The sequence below is a fragment of the Zingiber officinale genome, chromosome 6B, assembly GCF_018446385.1.
Source record: "Zingiber officinale cultivar Zhangliang chromosome 6B, Zo_v1.1, whole genome shotgun sequence".
In the NCBI taxonomy this organism is placed as follows: Eukaryota; Viridiplantae; Streptophyta; class Magnoliopsida; order Zingiberales; family Zingiberaceae; genus Zingiber; species Zingiber officinale.
The window spans coordinates 70625870-70651255 of record NC_055996.1 but is presented as its reverse complement, the minus strand read 5'-3'; the positions used below and the strand labels follow the sequence as shown (position 1 = coordinate 70651255).

The 25386-nt window shown below is 43.2% G+C and overlaps 1 protein-coding gene and 1 pseudogene across 1 annotated transcript; both read right to left on the bottom strand.

The window, feature by feature from the left end:
• LOC121991103 overlaps nt 1-10450 on the bottom strand; it is a 33987-nt pseudogene extending 23537 nt beyond the window's left edge.
• A 636-nt stretch (nt 10451-11086) lies between these two features.
• On the bottom strand, nt 11087-25091 carry LOC121992628 (peroxiredoxin-2C-like). The gene is made up of 4 exons (XM_042547121.1): nt 24937-25091; nt 24328-24407; nt 23945-23982; nt 11087-11317 (listed from the first exon to the last, which is right to left on the bottom strand). Exons 1-4 carry the CDS (start codon nt 25089-25091, stop codon nt 11087-11089), a joined length of 504 nt encoding a protein of 167 aa, XP_042403055.1.
• Between the last annotated feature and the right edge of the window lie 295 nt (nt 25092-25386).

The following is a 25386-nucleotide window of genomic DNA, read 5'->3' as shown; positions in this document are numbered from 1 at the left end:
CTGAATATAAGCTCTGAGCGGCTCTCTTGGCTCTTGCTTGATGGCGAACAAGCTGACACTCGTCTTCTGATAACGCCGACTGCTGGCAAAGTGGTAGAGGAAGGTCGTACGGAAGTCTTTGAAACTTGTGATGGATCCGTCCGGCAACCTCCGAAACCACCGTTGAGCCGATCCCGAGAGAGTGGTAAGAAAAACTTGACACTTAACCTCGTCTGTGTATTGGTGAAGGGTAGCGGTATTGTCGAACTTACCCAAATGATCATCCGGATCGGTGGTCCCATTGTATTCACCGATCGCCGGGGGCACATAGTGCTTTGGCAAAGGGTCCTTCAAGATGGCCTCTGAGAACTGACGATTGACCCGCTCGGGCGAGGCATCCGCTCGGGGGGCTTTACCTTTTCTATTATCCCGCATTGGTACTTCATCTGACGAAGAGCCTCTATCGCGATTAGTTGCTGCGGCTTCAGGAGGAGTGCGGAAGAGAGCTCGATGGAATGGAACCGTGGCCTGTGGTGCTTCCGCTCGGCCACCTGATGCTGATGTGGCTTGCTGCTCAGGCCGCTCGGCTGGTGCCTTCTGTTTTTGTTCAACAAGCTTAGCGACCCTCAACTCGATCAGAGCGTCAAGTTCCTCCGTGGAAAGCGTCACCGTGTGCTGTCGTCCAGCCTCGTCCATTGCTTCCGTTCGGATGCAGGAGTGTTCCCACATACGGCGCCAAATTGATCCTGCCTGAAAGATGAATCAACGGACGCTGGGCACGTGGCGCTCTCCGAGTCGCTGATGTAGATCTCCGACGGGTTGTACGAACTTCAGGCGAACCTGCACAGAAGTCGGGCCAGGAAGGGGTTCCCGGCGGCGACCCTCCGACGCTCAAGTCAGGGAAAGCTCGACAACAAGAAAGTGGCTCCCAGAATTGTAGAACACGTACCTCTGGCGAAGTATAAGGCTCCTTATATAGAGCGGTGAAGGAGCTCACGTACGCCTACCGAGGCAAATACGTGTCCTCAGCCCATACCTCGGTATGTGTTTGTCAGAAAGCTTACCTGACACCATACTGCTACAGTCCGGGCACGTCTTCGATGGGACAGTAGAACACCTTGTCTCCAGATTTGGAGTATGGCCTAGTCATAGAGCATGACAGCTGTCAGAAGATGTTCCTTGTCCTTCTCTCCCTACTCCATGCCGGGGCGTCCGGCCGGCCGGCGCTCACCTCCCGTCCGGCCGGCCGGCACTCACATCACATCCGGGCCCCCATATGCCCCCATATGCCTTAGTATGCTTGGGAGATCCTCGATAATGTGCTATGTGGGGACTGTTCGCAGTATGCTACCTTATGTTTTCGACCGAGCGTGTCATCCGCTCGGCCCTATGATCCTGTACCATGAGCGTCGGGGCCCAGCTTCCTGCTAGGGCGCCTTCTGCCAGTTAGACACCGGTCGGCCGGCCGGGCGTTAGACCCACCCATATCCGGTCGGCCACCTGGCCATTTGACTTCCACGTGGCGTTGACTCCCCAGAACGGGGGTCCCCTGTTCTTACCGCCGGATCACTTGATATATGCAGCAAAAAGGTAGCGAAGGATACAAGTAATTCAACCTCGAGCAGCAATACCCAAGTGTTAGGATCAATGATCGCGGCTAGAGAGGGGGTGTGAATAGCCGCCCCAAATCGTTCGTTTCTTTCTACAAATCAAGGTTAGCGCAGCGGAAATAACTAAATAGAAACGCAAAAAGGAAAGATCAAACCTCAAACTCGAACTCGACGATGTAACGAGGTTCGGAGATGAAACTCCTACTCCTCGGCGTGTCCGTAAGGTGGACGAACCCTATCAATCCGTCGGTGGATGAGTCCCCGGAAAACCGGCTAATAAGAACTCCTTCTGGGTGGAGAAACCTCACCACAAACTCTTGCAACAGCAAGATCAGAGTACAAGTACAAGAAGCACAGCAAGATACAAATATAAAGATGAATGTAACAACTCTTGCTTGCCTTCTCGTCGTCGACTCAGATGAAGCACCAACTTCACAGTAATCACAACAAGAAACCGATCAAGGAAGCTCACGCGAAGCTTCTGAGCTCAAGAAAGCTCAAGAGCACAACTTTCGGAAGAACATGCTCGGCCCGAGGAGGAAGAAGAAGGAAGTGGCGAGGAAGTCCTCGATCTCCTTTATAACTCGACTCAACCCGACCGCACTGCCAAGAACAGAAGAGAAGACTAGCCAGGAGCCATCGGCTGCACCGATCGTGCATCACCCGATCGGTCTGGTCGATCTGACGGCCGTGGGGACCGATCAGCGCTGATCGGCCCCTGCATCGATCAGAAGCTTCAGCAGAGTTGCCCAACTCTGCAGCAGACTCGATCGGTCCCGGACCGATCAAGCTCACTGATCGGTCCCCGCATCGATCAAGAAGCTCACAGAGGCACACTGATCGCTTTCTGATCGGTCTCCAGACCGATCCAGGTCTTGGTTTTTGCCCAAACCAATATCCGGTCAACCTTGACCTCTTGGTACATCATGCTTAGCATCCGGTCACTCCCTTGACCTGCTAAGACTCCCCACCAAGTGTCCGGTCAATCCCTTTGACCCACTTGGACTTTTCTCTTCGTGTCAAGTATCCGGTCACTCCCTTGACCTACTTGACCTTCTCAACACCAGATGTCCGATCAGCCTTGATCCATCTGGATTTTTCCTTGCCCGGCTTCACTCACCAGGACTTCCCAATTGCCTGGCTTCACTCACCAGGACTTTCACCAACTGCCTGGCTTCACTCACCAGGACTTTCACTTTCACCTAGCTTCACTCACTAGGGTTTTCACTTGGCTTCACTCACCAGGATTTCCAACTGCCTGGCTTCACTCACCAGGACTTTCACTTTCACCTAGCTTCACTCACTAGGGTTTTCACCTGGCTTCACTCACCAGGATTTCCAACTGCCTGGCTTCACTCACCAGGACTTTCCCACTGCCTGGCTTCACTCACGAGGACTTATCCGTCTGCCTGGCTTCACTCACTAGGACTTTCCACATCCGGTCCAGAGAACGAGCTACCGAGCCCTCTCCGACTTCCATCCGGTCCAGAGAACGAGCTCCCGAGCCCTCTCTGACCACAGTTCGGAGAACGAGCTACCGAGCCCTCTCCGACTTCCCATGTGCCAAGCTTCCATACTTGGACTTCTCCGTGCCAAGTCTCCATACTTGGACTTTTCCCGTGCCAAACTCCTTGCTTGGACTTTTCACCATGCCAAACTCCCTGCTTGGACTTTTCCCATGCCAAGCTCCCTGCTTGGACTTTTCCCGTGCCAAGCTCCCTGCTTGGACTTTTCCGAGTCAGGTCAACTCACCTCGGGTCAACCAGGTCAACCTTGACCACGGGTTGCACCCACAATCTCCCAAGTTTGTATCCTTGTAAAACATCAAGATACAACTTTTCTGTTCACGTCAAACATTGTCAAACATAACTCGTCAAACATCAAAACACAACTCGAGTCAAGTCAACTCGAGTCTGGTCAACCAGGTCAACCTTGACCTAAGGTTGCACCAACACCAAGGACTGCAATAAAAAGCCTTGCCTGTTTAAGACCTTGGGAACTTGGCTGAGATAAATTCTATCGATCTTTCAAGCTGCATGCCACAAGAACTCCAGAGATAGGCTACACTGATTTTCTCAAGCTGCTTCAGGTGCAAGCTCCTCCAGTTGCTCGCCAACTTCAGCACGTGAAGTTTTGATGTGTACAGGAACCACATCCACACCACTTACAGCAAACTAATTAACTAGCTATTTGGTTGTTTCTTTTCGAACATGTATTGTAAACTTCGACACCCCATCATCAATATTGGATGATATTTTTTCAATATCAGCAAGGTGAATCCAAGAGACGTTTATAGTAATAAACTAACTAATATAACCAAATAAGTACAAACATGGGATCAAAGTTTATTTTGCACATCTAATAAATCAGCAAGGCATAATAAGCACGAGGAGAAGCAAAGAACGTTTGAATTTGTTAGAGAAAGACAATGAGAAGAAAACAAGTGTGGCAACGAGGCATACCAAAGAGTACTAGAACGCTAACAGGTTCTGGCATAACGTCATAAACAATCCCAAGTAGCCAACACAAACCCACTTGATGGAAGAGAAGGTAATACATGAGTATTTAGTAATCTTCTGGGTTTTCGTCATCGTCAGCACCTTCTGCCCCAACCTCCTCGTAGTCCTTTTCAAGGGCAGCCCCCAAGTCCTCTCGTGCTTCTGAGAACTCACCTTCTTCCATTCCTTCACCGACGTACCGGCCAGTGAACGAAGGCTCGCTTAGCATACATGAGGTTAATTTGTGATCGCTCCTTGAAAACACCTCAGCAACAGCAGTGTTGTTGCTGATCATGCACACAGCTCGCTGGACCTTGGCTTGATCGCCTCCAGGCACCACAGTGGGAGGCTGGTAGTTGATGCCACACTTAAACCCAGTAGGGCACTATACAAAATATAGCAACCAATCGTCAATTGTAAAGTAAAACATCAAATTTTCATCTTAGAGAGTACTGCAAAACTCTCATGAACACCACGATGTAACAGAAAACTCACCAATCAACAAACCGAACTTTAGAGTGCAGCTAGATCCCTGATCGGAAAGCATGATCATAAACATGGTATGGTAGTAGAAATTCTTGTAGATGTAATGAGAAAGTCACTTGGAAGAAACAAAGAATAAAACTGCCATCCAGACTACTATGGTCCTTGCAATGGTTAACAATGTACTCTGTTTGATGGCGGCTACAATCCCTATCGAAGCAAATGCAACAATCTGCAGAGATAACTCAAGGACCTTATAAGGCTACACGATCATGTCAACAATCTGCAGAGATAACTCAAGGACCTGATAAGGCTACACGATCATGTCTGAAATCAGTGAAAACTGAACCACTAGTAAGCTGACATCAAAGTTCACTAGAAGAAGACTCCGAACCATGAACACCTACAAACTCATGAAGTAGGAAGGGAAAAGAAGCGTTAGTAAGCAAGCCAAGGGGTTCCTGGCACGACCACTCCAACGCTCAAGTTAGTGAAGTGGAGGAAGATATGGAAGATGAACCGTAAAAGAAAATGAGATGTGCGCAAAGTCAAAATAATTAGGACATTAATTCCTTTTATAATTAACAACACACCATATAAACAGTACTATCTCCCAACTCATCGGGCTTATTGATGTAACGAATAAATCTCACTCATTGATAAGTTAAAGAAATAAATACTAAGTATACGTGCTTGTTATTATATTGGGATTAAGAGGACGCATATCCATAATAACAGAAGTTTTGTTCTTTTATGTAGTTAGTACAAATCAAACAACCTCAAACGGTCCTGCTCAATACACACATAGTATACTAGTGTAATTTTATAGTCAAGACAGACTAATATCAAATTACACTACAACCGTTCCAATGGTTTATCTCAATCCATCTTGGTTGTGAGCTACTATTTATAATTTATAAGTAACCGATAACATGATCTTCTGTGTGACACCACACATCATGTTATCTACAATATAAATTAAATGGACAATTGCATTGACATATATATAAATATAAAATGCAAACATTTGACCAAAGTAATTCTCATTTCAAAATATTTTAAAACAGATGTTGATACAAAAGCTAGGCTTATAGTATACATTCCAACATACGTTGCATCGCCAGTCACCTTTTGAGGTCTTATTCCATCGACCTCCTGACTATGGTTTTCTTCTCACCTTTGATTGTGCTAGTTATCCTCTGACTCGGCCTTACAATCGTCATAAACTGGATTTTCGGTCTGTCAAGTGTGTATTCCTTGGATACGGTGATACTCACAAAGGATATCAGTGTCTTTATCTACCTACAGGCCAAATTTTTATCTCACCATGTTCATTTTGATGAGACATCATTTCTTTTTGTTGCATTACAATCCTTGATGCCCTCTAACTCTATGCCATCAGTATCGACTGCATTGCCTCCTTCAGAAGTCTCTATTTGGTCTTCTATTGCCCTAGAGGACTCTTCACCTCCACCTTCTGATCTTTTGGCTACTTCACCTAACTCCAGTTCAGATATTACTGACTCTTTATCCCTTACACCTCCCTCTGCTGCATCTACCAGAGGACCTCTCAAAGCTCCGGCTTGCTCCTTACATCCTATGGTTACTCGTGCTAGATCAAAAGTTGTTGCACATATTGTCACTACGGAGTATTGTGAACCAACCTATTTTACCATCGCCAACAAAGATCCTGTGTAGCTAGACGCCATGACTTCTAAATTCAGTGCCCTCATTCAAAATGGCACTCACTTGTTCTCTGTACATCTACTCAAAATATTGTTGGTTGCAAGTGGATTTTCAAACTCAAGCGTCGATCTATGGCACCATCGAGCATTACAAAGTTCGTCTTGTTGCCAAAGGTTTTCGCCAACAGCCTGATATTGACTATGTTGAGACTTTTAGTCCTATCATTAAACCCACCACATTACGTACAGTTCTTGCTCTTGTTGTCACTCAAGGTTGGCCCATCCATCAACTTGATGTTAGGAATGCATTTCTCCATGGGACCCTTCATGAGGAGGTTTATATGTCTCAACCACCTGGCTTCACACATCCCGACTTTCCTATTCATGTATGTAAACTTTGCAAGGATATCTATGGTCTCAAACAAGCTCCTCGGGAATGACATGTCACACTACGAGAATCTCTCCTCTCCTTGGGTTTTAAGGAATCTAGGTCTGACTCCTCACTATTCCTCTATCACTCAACTCAGATAACTTCCTATTTGTTGGTTTATGTTGATGATATTATATTCACTAGCAATTTCTCCTCTCATATCTCTGCTACGCTTGCTTAACTGTGTGAGAGGTTTCCTCTGAAAAACCTAGGCCATCTTCACTATTTCCTCGTCATTGAAACTACTCACACCCCTCAAGAGCTTTTTCTCTGTCAATCTAAATATATAGCAGATCTTTTATCTCGGGCTCATATGGACCATGCCAAGCCCTTACATACCCCAATTGCCTCTGGCTCCTCTCTCTCAACATGATGGTGATCCTTTGCCTGAGCCTCACGTATATCAGAGCATTGTTGGTACCCTATAGTACCTCACCGTCACTAGCCCTGAGATTGCCTTTGCGGTTAATCAAGCATGTCAGTTTATACAGTCTCCTACTTCTTCTCATTGGGTGGCGGTCAAACACATTCTCTGATATCTTCGGCACACTTCATTTCATGGCCTTCTGATTCGGCCATCTATATGTCTTGGTCTAACAGTGTCCTCCGATGTTGATTAGGTCGGTTGTACCGATGATCGTCGCTCGACTATAGGCTATTGCATCTTTTTTGGTGACAATCTCATTTCATGGAATTCCAAGAAACAACATGTTGTCGCTCAATCCAGTACTGAGTCTGAATACAGGGTCCTTGCTCATGCTACTGCTGAACTATGTTGGGTATAATCACTTTAACATAACTCCGAGTTCCTTTACCGGACCCACCGATCCTTTGGTACGACAATATTGGTGCAACATTCTTAACTGCTAATTCGGTGTTTCACGCACGAACCAAACGTATTGAGATTGACTTCCACTTTGTTCGTGAACGAGTTGCTTACAAGCTACTTCGGATACACTATATTTCTACCTAAGATTATGTTGTTGATATCTTCACAAAGGGCCTCTTGTCACATTGATTTACTCTTCTCCGAGACAAACTCACAGTGTGTGCCTCCCCGTTTCGCTTGAGGGGGTTGTTAGACATAAACATAATAATTCAATGTTCCAAGATCAATAACAACCATAATCAGATCAGAAGAATCATGTTAGAGATAATAATTCAATACTCTAAGATCAACCACGATCGTAATCTCAGATCAGGTGAATCACATCAGCTCCACAAAATCAATCAAGCATTAATATTTGACTATGATTCCATAAATATATAATTATTCTCTAATTTTAACATAGTTTACTAAATACTCAATTACCATAACCTTGTGTATAAATATAGATTGTAACCTATACAATTGACATAGTAAAAATCCTACAAAATTCTTCTTCTCAATCATTATTTTTCTTTAACTTCAATTGACCTAACACAACTTTGACCCCTATTCAAAAAAATTGTCATTTTTTTGGATCATGGAATAATAAAATAAATTAAAAAATAAATGAAATGGGATGAATTAAGATGATTATTTGTAAATACGTGATTATTTTAATTATATAAATTATATATTTTTCGATCACTCGGAAGGAACAAAAGAAGTATATTTTTTTTCTAAATTTTTTTTGATATTTAGTGGACCTTTCTAACCAAGACGAAGTTTGACCATTTGTAAGAGGAAAAATGAATTGGTCTTATAAGATTCTAAAGAAATTCTTTGATTTTTTCAAAAAATAGATATTTATGCATCTGCTTCCCATATTCATTTCGTTTTACTATCAAATATATAAAAATAACTAAAAAATATAATTTATGTGATATATATATATATATATATATATATATATATATATATATATAAATATTAGATAAAAAATATTGATATTAAAAAATAAAAATGATGATATAGCTTTAATATAATATTTCTTTAATCTATTTTATACTAAAATAACTAACAACTATACGATTTGTAATTCTCTTGTAACCTAAAGTATACATAGACAAATAATTATTTAAGATATTTTTATTTTTATAATTTTTAAAATTAATTGATAATAATTTTGAATCGAATCAAATTACGCGCCTTTTTATTATTTTTATTATTATTTTCTTTTAGGTTTTCTTTTATATATAAATCTTCCCGCAGATTGCTGAGAGTGAGAGTGAAAGAGTCAGAGCGGCCGGCGACGATTCCGTGAAAATTGAAAACGAGAGAAAGGAGAACGAGATAGGAAAGATAAAAGGTAAATTGAAAATTTGGTTCGTCTTTTTATTGCAAATTTGAGTATAAGAAAGAGTAATGGGAAATATGACTCTGATATTATATAAAGAAATAAAATTTAATAGAAAATAGATAAAATAATATAATTATTGATTACTTTGATTTAATTTGTACATAAAAAGATAATATAAATATATTATAAATTCTATCAATTAACTGAGTAATAAATAAAAAAATATTATAAAACTTGGTCAATTAATAGAATAATAAATAAATAAATAAATAAATAAATAATCTTAATTTTATTTTAGTATAATTATATTGAATGATGATCTTTTATTATATTTCCAATTGAAATCAATTAAGCCCATGCCACCCCCCTCCACCATTCTCAATTGCCTCTGCTAATTTTTTCACATCCCATTTCCTTTTCCCCAGTCTTGACGCAGTCGAACTCTTGAACCAAGCCTCAATCAGCTCTGCTGTGGATGCAGAGACCTGTCTCACATTAGTTCTAAGCTTGTGTAGCAGGTAATACACCTTGTCACCTCTGCGAGCCGCAATGCTAATTCTTAGAAGTGCTTCCAACTCTGGTTCTTCAGGTTGGATGCCATTTTCCGACATGTGAGCTTCAACTTCGAATGCCTTATCAATGTCGCCTTTGTTGCAGAAGGTGAACAATGCAGGACCATACGACCGCACCCTTGCAGTTATACCCAAAAGCTTCATTCGCTTAACACAATCAAAGGCCATGTCACCATCGTCCATGGACATTGCTATTCGAGCCACTGATGTTAGAGCTGCTTCGCTCATGCAATCTTCTCCAAGCACATTTTTTTCATATATCTCAAGTCCTCTGGTTCGAGCATAGTTGTGATGTCATCGCTTACTAGAATCGGAACAGAAGCTCTTCTACTTCCTTGGGCTGCATCTTCAACCACATCTCCATCAATATGCCAATCTGGATCGGATTTAGAATTAACACTACCACTTTTAGCAGGATGAACGATGCCAACCGCCGCAGAAGAGCAAAGGTAAAGCAGCACATTGTAGTGGTACTGCTGCAATTTGATTCCTTGGCTGACCGAGGAGTCGTAGACCGCAATGGCTTCCATGACATCACCAGTTTTGGAGCAGGAATCCAGCTTAGTTTTCATCTCCTTTCCAGAAACCCTAGCCTCGGATATCTTGCCGTCCTTCTTCATCCACCTGTCAACTCCATTTTCACTCACGCTTCTCGCCAAAGGTTCCGCCTTTTCACCTCTCGGCCACAAATTACCCTTCCTAGGTTTAGGGATTGCATACTCCACAAGAATCTTCTCCTGGGGCGGCCGTTCTCTGTGAAGTGCTCGATGCTCGGTGTGGGCTCCATGAGCTGTGGCGCAGGAAGAGAGATCGGAGAAGGCGTGGACGACGGTGGGGGTGAAGGGGGATGACAAGTGGAGGAAGAGGAAGCGGGGAAAGAAACGAGCTTTGAGAGGGAATCGAGACGGTGGAGTGCAGAATTCCACGGAGAAGGAAGAAATGAGGAAGTCGCTATGCACGGAAGCCATGCATAATATAAATTCAAAATGGAAGGATAAGATTCTTAAAACAGATTTATAAATATAAATATTCATATAATATTTTGTTTCACCCTTGAAAATGATACCTTTTTAAAAATCCCCTCTAAATTGGAAGGTCTCGAAAACAAAGGAATTAAAAAAAATCAGGAAATAAATTATGACCATAATACTAATGTTATTTTTGCGTTTTAGAAGGTAAACAAAGGAATTTTATGTTTTTTTCCCAGATTTTTAAGGGTAAAAAAATAAAAAGTTTTTTTTATTTATCATTAAAATAATATTTTATTCTGCTACCATATAAATAACTCAATTTTGATTATATTAATAATATTATATTATAACAACTATAAATATTATAACGAATATCTTGATTCTTAAACGATAAAATTGATAAAATTACGAGTCAATACATAAATTCTTCTTTAAATATTGATAAACAGTATTATTGGAATAAATCAATAATTTTATTATTTATAATTCAAACAATGTTATATGATGACGCTAAATAATCATTCTAAAAATTAATACTTTATTTAATCAAATAATTACATAGTCACTTAACTAGTAGCTAGCCCAAAAGTAAACTAACATAACTAACAACTTAACAAATAAACATAGTGATTACTAAAGGACCTTCAGGATCTCTTCCGCACCAGATATAGTGAATTCTCCCCCTTCTTCAATGTTCGCAACTGTCACCACAAGGTTGTCGACGAGAAGAGCAAACCTTCGTGATCGAGTGCCCAAACCCTCATCGGAGAGGTCCAATTCCAACCCAAGGGCACGAGTGTAAGTGCCTGAACCATCAGCTAGAAATTTGACATGCCTGTTCTCAGGATACGTCATTGTTAGGATCTTTCGTACGGCTAGAGAGGGGGGTGTGAATAGCCGCCCCAAATCGCTCTCGTTTCTTCCTACAATTAGGTTAGTCGCAGCGGAAAATACAAAGAAACGAAAGAGAAGAAAACCAAACCTTAACACGAGGATGTAACGAGGTTCGGAGATTAGGGCTCCTACTCCTCGGCGTGTCCGTAAGGTGGACGAGTCCGGTCAATCCGTCGGTGGATGAGTCCCCGGAGAACCGGCTAATACAATATACTCCTTGTGGGTGGAGAAACCTCGCCACAAACGTTTGCAACAGCAAACAAAGAGTACAAGAGCAGTAAGAAAAGCAATACAATATGAATACAATCGCACTCTACCAATTGCTTGCTTTCTTGTCGACTGGAGGTGAAGCAGCAACTTCACGCGACGCCTACAACAGCAGGAACCCAGCCGGAAGCTCACGCGAAGCTTTGGAGGAGCTCAACAAAGCTCAAGCACAGCAGCACTTAGAACAGCAAGAAGGAAGAAGGAGATTTTTTCGCACAGAAGATGCCTCGATCCTTTATACCTGCGAAGAAGAAACAGCGAAGAAACTAACCGTTGTGTCGCAACGGCTAGAACCCTGATCGGTCTACAGACCGATCAGCCTAGGCGCATGAGGCTTCTGTTTGTCACCTGATCGGTCCCCAGACCGATCAGGTGTCGCGATCGAAGCCCTGATCGGTCTGTGGACCGATCAGGGAACCTCCTGATCGGTCCATAGACCGATCAGGCTTCGGCTCCTCACGCCACTGATCTATTCCTGATCGGTCTGCAGACCGATCAGGCCATGGGTGGATCGGTCAGCAGACCGATCCACGGTTTTCTTCTCGCGAGGTTCCTGATCGGTCTCCAGACCGATCAGATTGCAATCAGTGAGCCACTGATCTGATTCTGATCGGTCACCAGACCGATCAGTATCACTGGATCGGTCACCAGACCGATCCAACTCCTCGGTTTAGAGTGCCCTCTCTAACCTAGTTCGGAGAACGAGCTACCGAGCCCTCTCCGACTCCATATGCCAAGCTTCACTCACTTGGACTTCTCAACACCAGATGTCCGATCACCCTTGATCCATCTGGATTTTCCCTTGCCCGGCTTCACTCACCAGGACTTTCCACCTGGCTTCACTCACCAGGATTTCACACTGCCTAACATCCCAGCTAGGACTTTCTCATTCACCTCGCTTCACTCACTAGGATTTTCACCTGGCTTCACTCACCCGGATTTCCACTCTGCCTCGCTTCACTCACCAGGACTTTTCCGTCTGCCTGGCTTCACTCACCAGGACTTTCCCTTGCCTGGCTTCACTCACCAGGACTTCCCAACTGCCTAACATCCCAGTTAGGACTTTCCACTGCCTGGCTTCACTCACCAGGACTTTCCAACTGCCTAACATCCCAGTTAGGACTTTCCACTGCCTGGCTTCACTCACCAGGACTTCTCCGTGCCAAGTCTTCATACTTGGACTTTTCCCGTGCCAAGTCTCCATACTTGGACTTTTCCCGTGCCAAGCTCCCTGCTTGGACTTTTCCAGTGCCAAGTCTCCATACTTGGACTTTTCCCGTGCCAAGCTCCCTGCTTGGACTTTTCCAGTGCCAAGCTCCCTGCTTGGACTTTTCCGTTGCCAAGTCTCCATACTTGGACTTTTTCCCGAATCAGGTCAACCAGGTCAACCTTGACCTACGGTTGCACCAATAATCTCCCAAACATCTATTCTTGTCCCATATCAAGAATAGAACTCTCTCACGAGTGTCAAACATCAACATGCAACACAACTAGGTCAACCTTGACCTAAGGTTGCACCGACAATCTTCCCAAGTCAAACATCAAAATACAACTCGAGTCAAGTCAACTCGGGTCAACCAGTCAACCTTGACCTAAGGTTGCACCAACAATCTCCCCTTTTGATGTTTGACAAAATCATAATCAAGTTAGGTTAACCCGATAACCAACTTAGGTTTTCCAACCATCTTCCAATGTCCAATGTTCTTTCCTTGAACATTCTCTGACATTCTCCCTTAGGTTAACCCGATAACCTAACTTGGGTTCTCTAATAATTCTCCCTTTGACACACATCAAAAATATTCCAATGTTCTTCCTCGAACATTCCTTGACAAACTTCCCCTAGCTTAGGTTAAACCGATAACCTAACTTAGGTTCTCTAATAATCCTCCAATGAACACTCTCCCCTTTTTGACACACATCAAAAAGAATAAGGAGGGTATCAAGGTCAAGAGTTTCTTCCTAATGAAAGTCCCATACCTTTCATTGAAACTCTTATTTTCCCCTTGATACTAAGCTCAACAGTCCACTTAGTGATAATCCCATATCACTAATCCTTAAAAGTCTTTTGGAGTAAAAACTCCCCCTAAAAGTCAACTCCCCCTTGACAATTAGGTAAAACTCCCCCTCAAGGTCAACTCCCCCTTGACCATTGCACCAACAATGTCTTAGAGAGTTCCAAACCTTTAGAAATCCAAAACACCACTTCCATAACTGAAATTTCAGACACCAGCTGAAAAATCAGAAATTCGGCACGCCTTGATCGGTCCCCAGACCGATCAGAAGCCCCCTGGATCGGTCCCCAGACCGATCCGTCCTTCACCAGATCGCATCAAGCTTTCTGGATCTTACTGGATCGGTCTGCAGACCGATCCACAACACTCTGGATCGGTCCGCAGACCGATCAGAGCTTCCCTGGATCGGTCCCCGGACCGATCCAGACACTGAAATCAGAATTTCTGATTTCCCCTTCCGGAAATTCAGAAACTCCTAATAAATTCAAGAAAATTCCAAAAATTACGAAATTTTGAGGATACATTCCTCATATCATACACTACCATGGAAAAATAATTTTCTATGAAAATAGTTTCCATTTTCAAATCTTGATACAAAGTTCAAAAACTTTGAAATAGTTCAAGTTTTAACTCAACTTTGTATCACAATGTTCAATGATGAATGCTATCACTAGGAAAGCTTCATCAAGGTTTTTCAAATCAATTTTAAAATGCTTTTAAAACCATTTGAATTTAGGACCATAATCTTAGGGCTAAATGTACATGACTTGTACATAAGCTTTCCCTATGATCCTTAATTTCTTGAATTAGGGTCATCTAGGTACAAGGACAATGCACCTTGATCCTAACTCATTATCCTAATATCTCACACACATCTAAGGTGTATCAAACCACATTCAAGTCAATTTGATGTGAGATATGGATTAAGGTCAACTTAGGCTAAGTTCTCATGCATTTTCTAAACACAAATTTGATCTCAATATCAAAATGTGTTTTTCATCCTTAAATCAATTTCATTGATCATTAATGCAAGAGATGATGACATGGCATAAATTAATAACATAAGTGAAAGCATGTGCCAATGTCATGATGTCATGGCATAAAGTTTGAAACGAAACTAACACATGACATATAGATAACCTAAGCATTATCATGACATTTCAAATGATAATAAAATAAGTATGATGTCATGGCATGGCATATGGCAACCAATCATGGGAAGTTAGCACAAATAAAATACCTAAATTCCCTATCTAAGTATCCTTAGCCTTAGCTAACTTAGAATCTAACCCTAGATTGCCCATATATCCCTTAGAGAAAACCAAAATCCCAATTATGGTATTTCTCTAGGTTTTCTTAAATTGTGCCAAATAAGATTGAAATCGATATTTTTCAAATATGGCACAATTTACTCTTTAAGGAGTAACTAGTAATTCTATTTCATTTTCAAAGGTTAACAAAACCTTGAAAATGCTCCTTGAGTGTCAATTTCCTCAAAGTTGGGTTAACTACCCTTCTTATTGGAGTTGACACTCTCTAACCCATCTATGGGGTAGAGAAGATGCTCCTAGGAACCCAATACCTATTAGAGCTCATTGGGTTCACTAAGTATTCACTAGGGATAACTTCCCTAGCAACCCTCCTAATGACCCTCTTAGGCTTTGAAGCCTTGGTCATTTGGGTCTCATCAAGGTCAACTATAGGGGTGACTCCCCTTGTAACCTTGGTAATGGTCTTCCTAGCCCTAGGTTTTGTTCCATAATTGAATGGAACATTGTGATAAGTGGGCTTGACCATTTGGGACTTAGGTTTGTGACCCAAACCCTTTTTGTCCTTGGACATTGGTTTTGACCCTTAAACCCTAGAGATGACTTCTCCATGTTTTTAAGAGCCTTTTCTAAATTATCAAGTCTTGACCTCAAGACTTGATTCTCCTTCTCTAGTACCTCAATTTTTGATTTGTCATTTTTCTTTTAGGCATTCCTAGGCATGTGTCTAGTTGATTTGGGATTCCTACCTAGGTTCTCCTTAACCTTAGATGAGGTAATTCTAGGGTTGGCTTTCCTAGTGTTATCCTTATCTAGGCTCACATGTTTGGCACCTAAGCATGTGTATCGATTTCTAATGTTATCATGCTTATCATTATTGACTAGTGCAATAAAATTTCTAGCATGCATCTTACTAGTATTGCACGAATGAGACTTAAATGATACCTTAGGGTTTGCCTTAGCTCCCCCTATAGAAGTGCTCGGTCTCTTGCCCTTGTGAGGTTGCCTCCCCCTCGGACAATGACTCCGATAATGTCCCCTTCGCTTGCATTGGAAGCACACCACGTGCTCCTTGCCTTTGCGTGGACTCCGGCTCCCTTGACTTTTGGTGCCGGTGGAGTCTTCCTAACCCTCCTTGGACACTTACTCTTGTAGTGCCCATGTTTCCTACACTCAAAACACATTATGTGTAATTTGCTTGAAATCACAGTGTTTGAGTTACCTAGGGTTGTGGATGGAGATGAGCTTTCTTCTTCAACCCTTCCGGAGGTGGAAACTTCTTCTTCTTGCTCCGAACTTGAGCAAGAGGAACTCTCCTCCTCTTCTTCCTTGGATGTTGAGTAGCCCTCAACTCCCAATTTGCTCCCTCCATGATGTGAGCTACTTGGCTCACTAGGCTCCTCTTCATGGCTTGAAGTGAAGCTCTCCTCATGGTACTTGGCCAAGTTATCCCACAATTCCTTGGCATTGTTGTATTTACCTATCTTACACAAAATATTAGTAGGTAATGAAAATTCAATTGTTTTAGTTACCTCATTGTTGATCGTGGATTGGTGGACTTGTTCCTTCGTCCACTTGTTCTTCTCTAGAGGCTCTCCTTCTTTATCCATTGGAGGAGAAAACCCTTCTTGTACACAAAACCAGTTCAACATATTAGTCCTAAGAAAATACATCATCCTTACCTTCCAATATGTGAAGTTGTCGTTGTAGAAGGGTGGAATCGTGATGTCTTCTCCGAATTGATCCATCTCTAGCTTTGCTCCCACGGGTGTTGATCCGATGAAGAGCGGCCTCGCTCTGATACCACTTGTTAGGATCTTTCGTACGGCTAGAGAGGGGGGTGTGAATAGCCGCCCCAAATCGCTCTCGTTTCTTCCTACAATTAGGTTAGTCGCAGCGGAAAATACAAAGAAACGAAAGAGAAGAAAACCAAACCTTAACACGAGGATGTAACGAGGTTCGGAGATTAGGGCTCCTACTCCTCGGCGTGTCCGTAAGGTGGACGAGTCCGGTCAATCCGTCGGTGGATGAGTCCCCGGAGAACCGGCTAATACAATATACTCCTTGTGGGTGGAGAAACCTCGCCACAAACGTTTGCAACAGCAAACAAAGAGTACAAGAGCAGTAAGAAAAGCAATACAATATGAATACAATCGCACTCTACCAATTGCTTGCTTTCTTGTCGACTGGAGGTGAAGCAGCAACTTCACGCGACGCCCACAACAGCAGGAACCCACGCGAAGCTTTGGAGGAGCTCAACAAAGCTCAAGCACAGCAGACTTAGAACAGCAAGAAGGAAGAAGGAGATTTTTTCGCACGGAAGATGCCTCGATCCTTTATACCTGCGAAGAAGAAACAACGAAGAAACTAACCGTTGTGTCGCAACGGTTAGAACCTCGATCGGTCTGCACCGATCACCCAGGCGCACGAGGCTTCGCTTGTCACACCGATCGGTCCCGCACCGATCGGTGTCGCGATCGAAGCCCCGACGGCCTCGGACCGATCAGAACCTCCCTGATCGGTCCATGACCGATCAGTGCTTCGCCTCACGCCATCGATCTAATCTAGTGACACATAAGACAGTGGATCGGTCGCAGACCGATCCACGGTTTTCTTCTCGCGAGGTTCCCGATCGGTCTCGCATCGATCGATTGCAATCGCGAGCCATCGATCGATTCCGATCGGTCACCGCACCGATCGTGGCAAACGAGATCCGGATCGGTCACCGCATCGATCCAACTCCTGTTTAGAGTGCCCTCTAACCTAGTTCGAGAACGAGCCACCGAGCCCTCTCCGACCCATATGCCAAGCTTCACTCACTTGGACTTCTCAACACCGGATGTCCGATCACCCTTGATCCATCTGGATTTTCCTCGCCCGGCTTCACTCACCGGGACTTTCCACCGGCTTCACTCACCAGATTTCACACGCCTAACATCCCACTTAGGACTTTCTCATTCACCTAGCTTCACTCACTAGATTTTCACCGGCTTCACTCACCAGATTTTCCAACTGCTCGGCTTCACTCACCGTGACTTTTCACACCCTCCTTCACTCACTGGACTTTCCCTTGCCGGCTTCACTCACCAGACTTCCCAACCGCCTAACATCCAGCTTAGGACTTTCCACCGCCTCGGCTTCACTCAGACTTTCCAACCGCCTAACATCCCAGTTAGGACTTTCCACCGCCTGGCTTCACTCACCGTGACTTCTCGTGCCAAGTCTTCATACTTGGACTTTTCCCGTGCAAGTCTCCATACTTGGACTTTTCCCGTGCCAAGCTCCCTGCTTGACTTTCCAAGCCAAGTCTCCATTGGACTTTCCCCGTGCCAAGCTCCCTGCTTGGACTTTTCCGTGCCAAGTCTCCATACTTGGACTTTTCCAGTGCCAAGCTCCCTGCTTGACTTTTCCGTAGCCAAGTCTCCATACTTGGACTTTTTCCCGAATCAGTCAACCAGGTCAACCTTGACCTACGGTTGCACCAATAATCTCCCAAACATCTATTCTTGTCCCATATCAAGAATAGAACTCTCTCACGAGTGTCAAACATCAACATGCAACACAACTAGGTCAACCTTGACCTAAGGTTGCACCGACAATCTTCCCAAGTCAAACATCAAAATACAACTCGAGTCAAGTCAACTCGAGTCGGGTCAACCAGGTCAACCTTGACCTAAGGTTGCACCAACAATCTCCCCCTTTTTGATGTTTGACAAAATCATAATCAAGTTAGGTTAACCCGATAACCTAACTTAGGTTTTCCAACCATCTTCCAATGTCCAATGTTCTTTCCTTGAACATTCTCTGGACATTCTCCCCTTAGGTTAACCCGATAACCTAACTTGGGTTCTCTAATAATTCTCCCCCTTTTTGACACACATCAAAAAATATTCCAATGTTCTTCCTCGAACATTCCTTGACAAACTTCCCCTAGCTTAGGTTAAACCGATAACCTAACTTAGGTTCTCTAATAATCCTCCAATGAACACTCTCCCCTTTTTGACACACATCAAAAAGAATAAGGAGGGTATCAAGGTCAAGAGTTTCTTCCTAATGAAAGTCCCATACCTTTCATTGAAACTCTTATTTTCCCCTTGATACTAAGCTCAACAGTCCACTTAGTGATAATCCCATATCACTAATCCTTAAAAGTCTTTTGGAGTAAAAACTCCCCCTAAAAGTCAACTCCCCCTTGACAATTAGGTAAAACTCCCCCTCAAGGTCAACTCCCCCTTGACCATTGCACCAACAATGTCTTAGAGAGTTCCAAACCTTTAGAAATCCAAAACACCACTTCCATAACTGAAATTTCAGACACCAGCTGAAAAATCAGAAATTCGGCACGCCTTGATCGGTCCCCAGACCGATCAGAAGCCCCCTGGATCGGTCCCCAGACCGATCCGTCCTTCACCAGATCGCATCAAGCTTTCTGGATCTTACTGGATCGGTCTGCAGACCGATCCACAACACTCTGGATCGGTCCGCAGACCGATCAGAGCTTCCCTGGATCGGTCCCCGGACCGATCCAGACACTGAAATCAGAATTTCTGATTTCCCCTTCCGGAAATTCAGAAACTCCTAATAAATTCAAGAAAATTCCAAAAATTACGAAATTTTGAGGATACATTCCTCATATCATACACTACCATGGAAAAATAATTTTCTATGAAAATAGTTTCCATTTTCAAATCTTGATACAAAGTTCAAAAACTTTGAAATAGTTCAAGTTTTAACTCAACTTTGTATCACAATGTTCAATGATGAATGCTATCACTAGGAAAGCTTCATCAAGGTTTTTCAAATCAATTTTAAAATGCTTTTAAAACCATTTGAATTTAGGACCATAATCTTAGGGCTAAATGTACATGACTTGTACATAAGCTTTCCCTATGATCCTTAATTTCTTGAATTAGGGTCATCTAGGTACAAGGACAATGCACCTTGATCCTAACTCATTATCCTAATATCTCACACACATCTAAGGTGTATCAAACCACATTCAAGTCAATTTGATGTGAGATATGGATTAAGGTCAACTTAGGCTAAGTTCTCATGCATTTTCTAAACACAAATTTGATCTCAATATCAAAATGTGTTTTTCATCCTTAAATCAATTTCATTGATCATTAATGCAAGAGATGATGACATGGCATAAATTAATAACATAAGTGAAAGCATGTGCCAATGTCATGATGTCATGGCATAAAGTTTGAAACGAAACTAACACATGACATATAGATAACCTAAGCATTATCATGACATTTCAAATGATAATAAAATAAGTATGATGTCATGGCATGGCATATGGCAACCAATCATGGGAAGTTAGCACAAATAAAATACCTAAATTCCCTATCTAAGTATCCTTAGCCTTAGCTAACTTAGAATCTAACCCTAGATTGCCCATATATCCCTTAGAGAAAACCAAAATCCCAATTATGGTATTTCTCTAGGTTTTCTTAAATTGTGCCAAATAAGATTGAAATCGATATTTTTCAAATATGGCACAATTTACTCTTTAAGGAGTAACTAGTAATTCTATTTCATTTTCAAAGGTTAACAAAACCTTGAAAATGCTCCTTGAGTGTCAATTTCCTCAAAGTTGGGTTAACTACCCTTCTTATTGGAGTTGACACTCTCTAACCCATCTATGGGGTAGAGAAGATGCTCCTAGGAACCCAATACCTATTAGAGCTCATTGGGTTCACTAAGTATTCACTAGGGATAACTTCCCTAGCAACCCTCCTAATGACCCTCTTAGGCTTTGAAGCCTTGGTCATTTGGGTCTCATCAAGGTCAACTATAGGGGTGACTCCCCTTGTAACCTTGGTAATGGTCTTCCTAGCCCTAGGTTTTGTTCCATAATTGAATGGAACATTGTGATAAGTGGGCTTGACCATTTGGGACTTAGGTTTGTGACCCAAACCCTTTTTGTCCTTGGACATTGGTTTTTGACCCTTAAACCCTAGAGATGACTTCTCCATGTTTTTAAGAGCCTTTTCTAAATTATCAAGTCTTGACCTCAAGACTTGATTCTCCTTCTCTAGTACCTCAATTTTTGATTTGTCATTTTTCTTTTAGGCATTCCTAGGCATGTGTCTAGTTGATTTGGGATTCCTACCTAGGTTCTCCTTAACCTTAGATGAGGTAATTCTAGGGTTGGCTTTCCTAGTGTTATCCTTATCTAGGCTCACATGTTTGGCACCTAAGCATGTGTATCGATTTCTAATGTTATCATGCTTATCATTATTGACTAGTGCAATAAAATTTCTAGCATGCATCTTACTAGTATTGCACGAATGAGACTTAAATGATACCTTAGGGTTTGCCTTAGCTCCCCCTATAGAAGTGCTCGGTCTCTTGCCCTTGTGAGGTTGCCTCCCCCTCGGACAATGACTCCGATAATGTCCCCTTCGCTTGCATTGGAAGCATACCACGTGCTCCTTGCCTTTGCGTGTCGGGACTCCGGCTCCCTTGACTTTTGGTGCCGGTGGAGTCTTCCTAACCCTCCTTGGACACTTACTCTTGTAGTGCCCATGTTTCCTACACTCAAAACACATTATGTGTAATTTGCTTGAAATCACAGTGTTTGAGTTACCTAGGGTTGTGGATGGAGATGAGCTTTCTTCTTCAACCCTTCCGGAGGTGGAAACTTCTTCTTCTTGCTCCGAACTTGAGCAAGAGGAACTCTCCTCCTCTTCTTCCTTGGATGTTGAGTAGCCCTCAACTCCCAATTTGCTCCCTCCATGATGTGAGCTACTTGGCTCACTAGGCTCCTCTTCATGGCTTGAAGTGAAGCTCTCCTCATGGTACTTGGCCAAGTTATCCCACAATTCCTTGGCATTGTTGTATTTACCTATCTTACACAAAATATTAGTAGGTAATGAAAATTCAATTGTTTTAGTTACCTCATTGTTGATCGTGGATTGGTGGACTTGTTCCTTCGTCCACTTGTTCTTCTCTAGAGGCTCTCCTTCTTTATCCATTGGAGGAGAAAACCCTTCTTGTACACAAAACCAGTTCAACATATTAGTCCTAAGAAAATACATCATCCTTACCTTCCAATATGTGAAGTTGTCGTTGTAGAAGGGTGGAATCGTGATGTCTTCTCCGAATTGATCCATCTCTAGCTTTGCTCCCACGGGTGTTGATCCGATGAAGAGCGGCCTCGCTCTGATACCACTTGTTAGGATCTTAGATGGCTAGAGGGGGGTGAATAGCCTCAAATCGCTCTCGTTTCTTCCTACAATTAGGTTAGTCGCAGCGGAAAATACAAAGAAACGAAAGAGAAGAAAACCAAACCTTAACACGAGGATGTAACGAGGTTCGGAGATTATGGCTCCTACTCCTCGGCGTGTCCGTAAGGTGGACGAGTCCGGTCAATCCGTCGGTGGATGAGTCCCCGGAGAACCGGCTAATACAATATACTCCTTGTGGGTGGAGAAACCTCGCCACAAACGTTTGCAACAGCAAACAAAGAGTACAAGAGCAGTAAGAAAAGCAATACAATATGAATACAATCGCACTCTACCAATTGCTTGCTTTCTTGTCGACTGGAGGTGAAGCAGCAACTTCACGCGACGCCTACAACAGCAGGAACCCGGAAGCTCACGCGAAGCTTTGGAGGAGCTCAACAAAGCTCAAGCACAGCAGACTTAGAACGGCAAGAAGGAAGAAGGAGATTTTTTCGCACGGAAGATGCCTCGATCCTTTATACCGCGAAGAAGAAAAGAAACTAACCGTTGTGTCGCAACGGCTAGAACCCCGATCGGTCTACAGGACCGATCAGCCTAGCGCATGAGGCTTTTTGTCACCGATCGGTCCCGCATCGATCAGGTGTCGCGATCAAGCCCCGATCGGTCGTGGACCGATCAGAACCTCCCGATCGGTCCATAGACCGATCAGCTTCCCTCACGCCATCGTCACTGATCGGTCGTCCGCACCGATGGTGGATCGGCCGCACCGATCCACGGTTTTCTTCTCGCGAGGTTCCCTGATCGGTCTCCGCATCGATCAGATTGCAACCGCGAGCCATCGATTCGATCGATCGGTCACCGCACCGATCGGCAAACGCAGATCACCGGATCGGCCACCGCATCGATCCAACTCCTCGGTTTAGAGTGCCCTCTAACCTAGTTCGGAGAACGAGCCACCGAGCCCTCTCCGACTCCATATGCCAAGCTTCACTCACTTGGACTTCTCAACACCGGATGTCCGATCACCCTTGATCCATCTCGATTTTCCTTGCCCGGCTTCACTCACCAGACTTTCCACCGGCTTCACTCACCGTGATTTCACACCGCCTAACATCCCGCTTAGGACTTTCTCATTCACCTAGCTTCACTCACTAGGATTTTCACCGCCTCACTCACCGGGATTTTCCAACCGCCTGCTTCACTCACCGTGACTTTTCCGTCTGGCTTCACTCACCAGACTTTCCTTGCCTGGCTTCACTCACCAGACTTCCCAACCGCCTAACATCCCAGCTAGGACTTTCCACCGCCTCGGCTTCACTCACGGACTTTCCAACCGCCTAACATCCCAGTTAGGACTTTCCACCGCCAGGCTTCCTCACTCAGACTTCTCCGTGCCAAGTCTTCATACTTGGACTTTTCCGTGCCAAGTCTCCATACTTGGACTTTTCCTGTGCCAAGCTCCCTGCTTGACTTGCCAAGTCTCCATACTTGACTTTTCCCGTGCCAAGCTCCCCGCTTGACTTTCCAAGCCAAGTCTCCATACTTGGACTTTTCCACATGCCAAGCGGACTTTTCCCCGCCAAGTCTCCATACTTGGACTTTTTCCCGAATCAGGTCAACCAGGTCAACCTTGACCTACGGTTGCACCAATAATCTCCCAAACATCTATTCTTGTCCCATATCAAGAATAGAACTCTCTCACGAGTGTCAAACATCAACATGCAACACAACTAGGTCAACCTTGACCTAAGGTTGCACCGACAATCTTCCCAAGTCAAACATCAAAATACAACTCGAGTCAAGTCAACTCGAGTCGGGTCAACCAGGTCAACCTTGACCTAAGGTTGCACCAACAGTCATAGCCCATGCCTTCATCACAAATGGATCATTAACTGCATAGCAAGAGATAGAGGAGTTCATAGATTTTGCTATAGTTTTCTAAAATATAACAGGAATTCATTGTTTTACAGTTTCAGATATTAAATATAAAAAAATTTATTTTTTGGGTTTTAAATTTATCATCTAAGACAAGAATTCATAGTTTGTAATATTTTTTCAAGAGTTGACACATTTGGGAATACAAGCCAGAAAGATACTGAAAAGTTTTGCCACAAAAATTTTGTAGTAACGAGCAAATTGATAAATTGGAAATTGAAAAAAAAAAACTCAAATAAGAAGATTTTTAGAAGTCGAAGGCCGATGGGAAAACAAAAACACAAAAAAGAGGGGGAAATTACCGCTGATGAGGAGGATCTCGTCGACGCCTTTGGATTTGAGTTCCTCCGCACTTTCAATGAAACCGGGGAGATGTATCATGCTGCGAAAGCCAAAAGGGGGTAAAATCATCTCAGAACCAATGAGGAAGCACCAATGAACATGATAAAAAGGAGATTAAGCATAATTTAGAATCAAGCATCGTAAACGCAAATGCTAGTGCTAGTGCGAGATCTTGATTAGCCGACACTATTTTCAGTGATCCGACGAGTAGATTCAAAAACACCAAACAAAGTTTTGCATTCGCATAAAACGAAAAGGAAAGGAGAACACCCAAATGTGCGATCTAAAAGGGCAGAAAAGCAGATCATTACCGTAGAGAGAGAAAAAGGGACTCACATAAAACTTTTAAAAAGTGCAATCTAAAAACAGCATTAACGACGTTTGTGACCGATCTGATCATAAGATTCGAAAAAATCTAGAAAAATATAAGGGTTTCAATGAGAACCCGAAAGTAAGAGATCCAAAAGGGCGGGAAAACAATATTCTTGCGGGAGAAAGCGAGAGACAACGGGGATTAATGGCATCGATTTGGGCTGCTCGAGGATAGAAGAAGAGTGAGAGAAATTTACCTGCAAATGGGTGTGAAAGCTCCGGGGACTGCGAAGAGGACGACCTTCTTGCCGGCGGCAAGCCAGTGTACGGAGATCATCTGCAATTGGTTGCTCTCATCGAACCAAGCCAATTCTCCGTCCGGGAGGACATCGCCGACAGAGATTGAAGCCATCTCTCTCTGCGGAGTAATGGAGGTAAAAGATGATGTAGCTTCTTCTCCTTATAAAGTGATGGGAAACTTTCAATCCCCCCCCTTCCTTAATAGATTTTTCAACAATAAAAATACCCTCAAGTTTTTATGGAAAAAAATCTCCCCGTTTCAACATAATAATATGGTAACATTTAAAAATAAAAGGAAATAAAGGAGGACTTTTTTGCAAAATAGCAAAAATGTCCATATAAGTCAAAAAATCATAATTAAAGAAAAGAAAATTATTTTTATTAAGAAAGATATCGAAAAAACACAC

Excerpts from the sequence above, each read along its gene's own strand:
- LOC121992628 (XM_042547121.1), bottom strand. The coding sequence starts at position 25,091 with ATGGCTTCAATCTCTGTCGGCGATGTCCTCCCGGACGGAGAATTGGCT. Across the intron at positions 24,408-24,936 it reads GCTTTCACACCCATTTGCAG|CATGATACATCTCCCCGGTT; the intron begins GTAAATTTCTCT and ends TGGCTTTCGCAG. Across the intron at positions 23,983-24,327 it reads CGAGATCCTCCTCATCAGCG|TTAATGATCCATTTGTGATG; the intron begins GTAATTTCCCCC and ends CTTGCTATGCAG.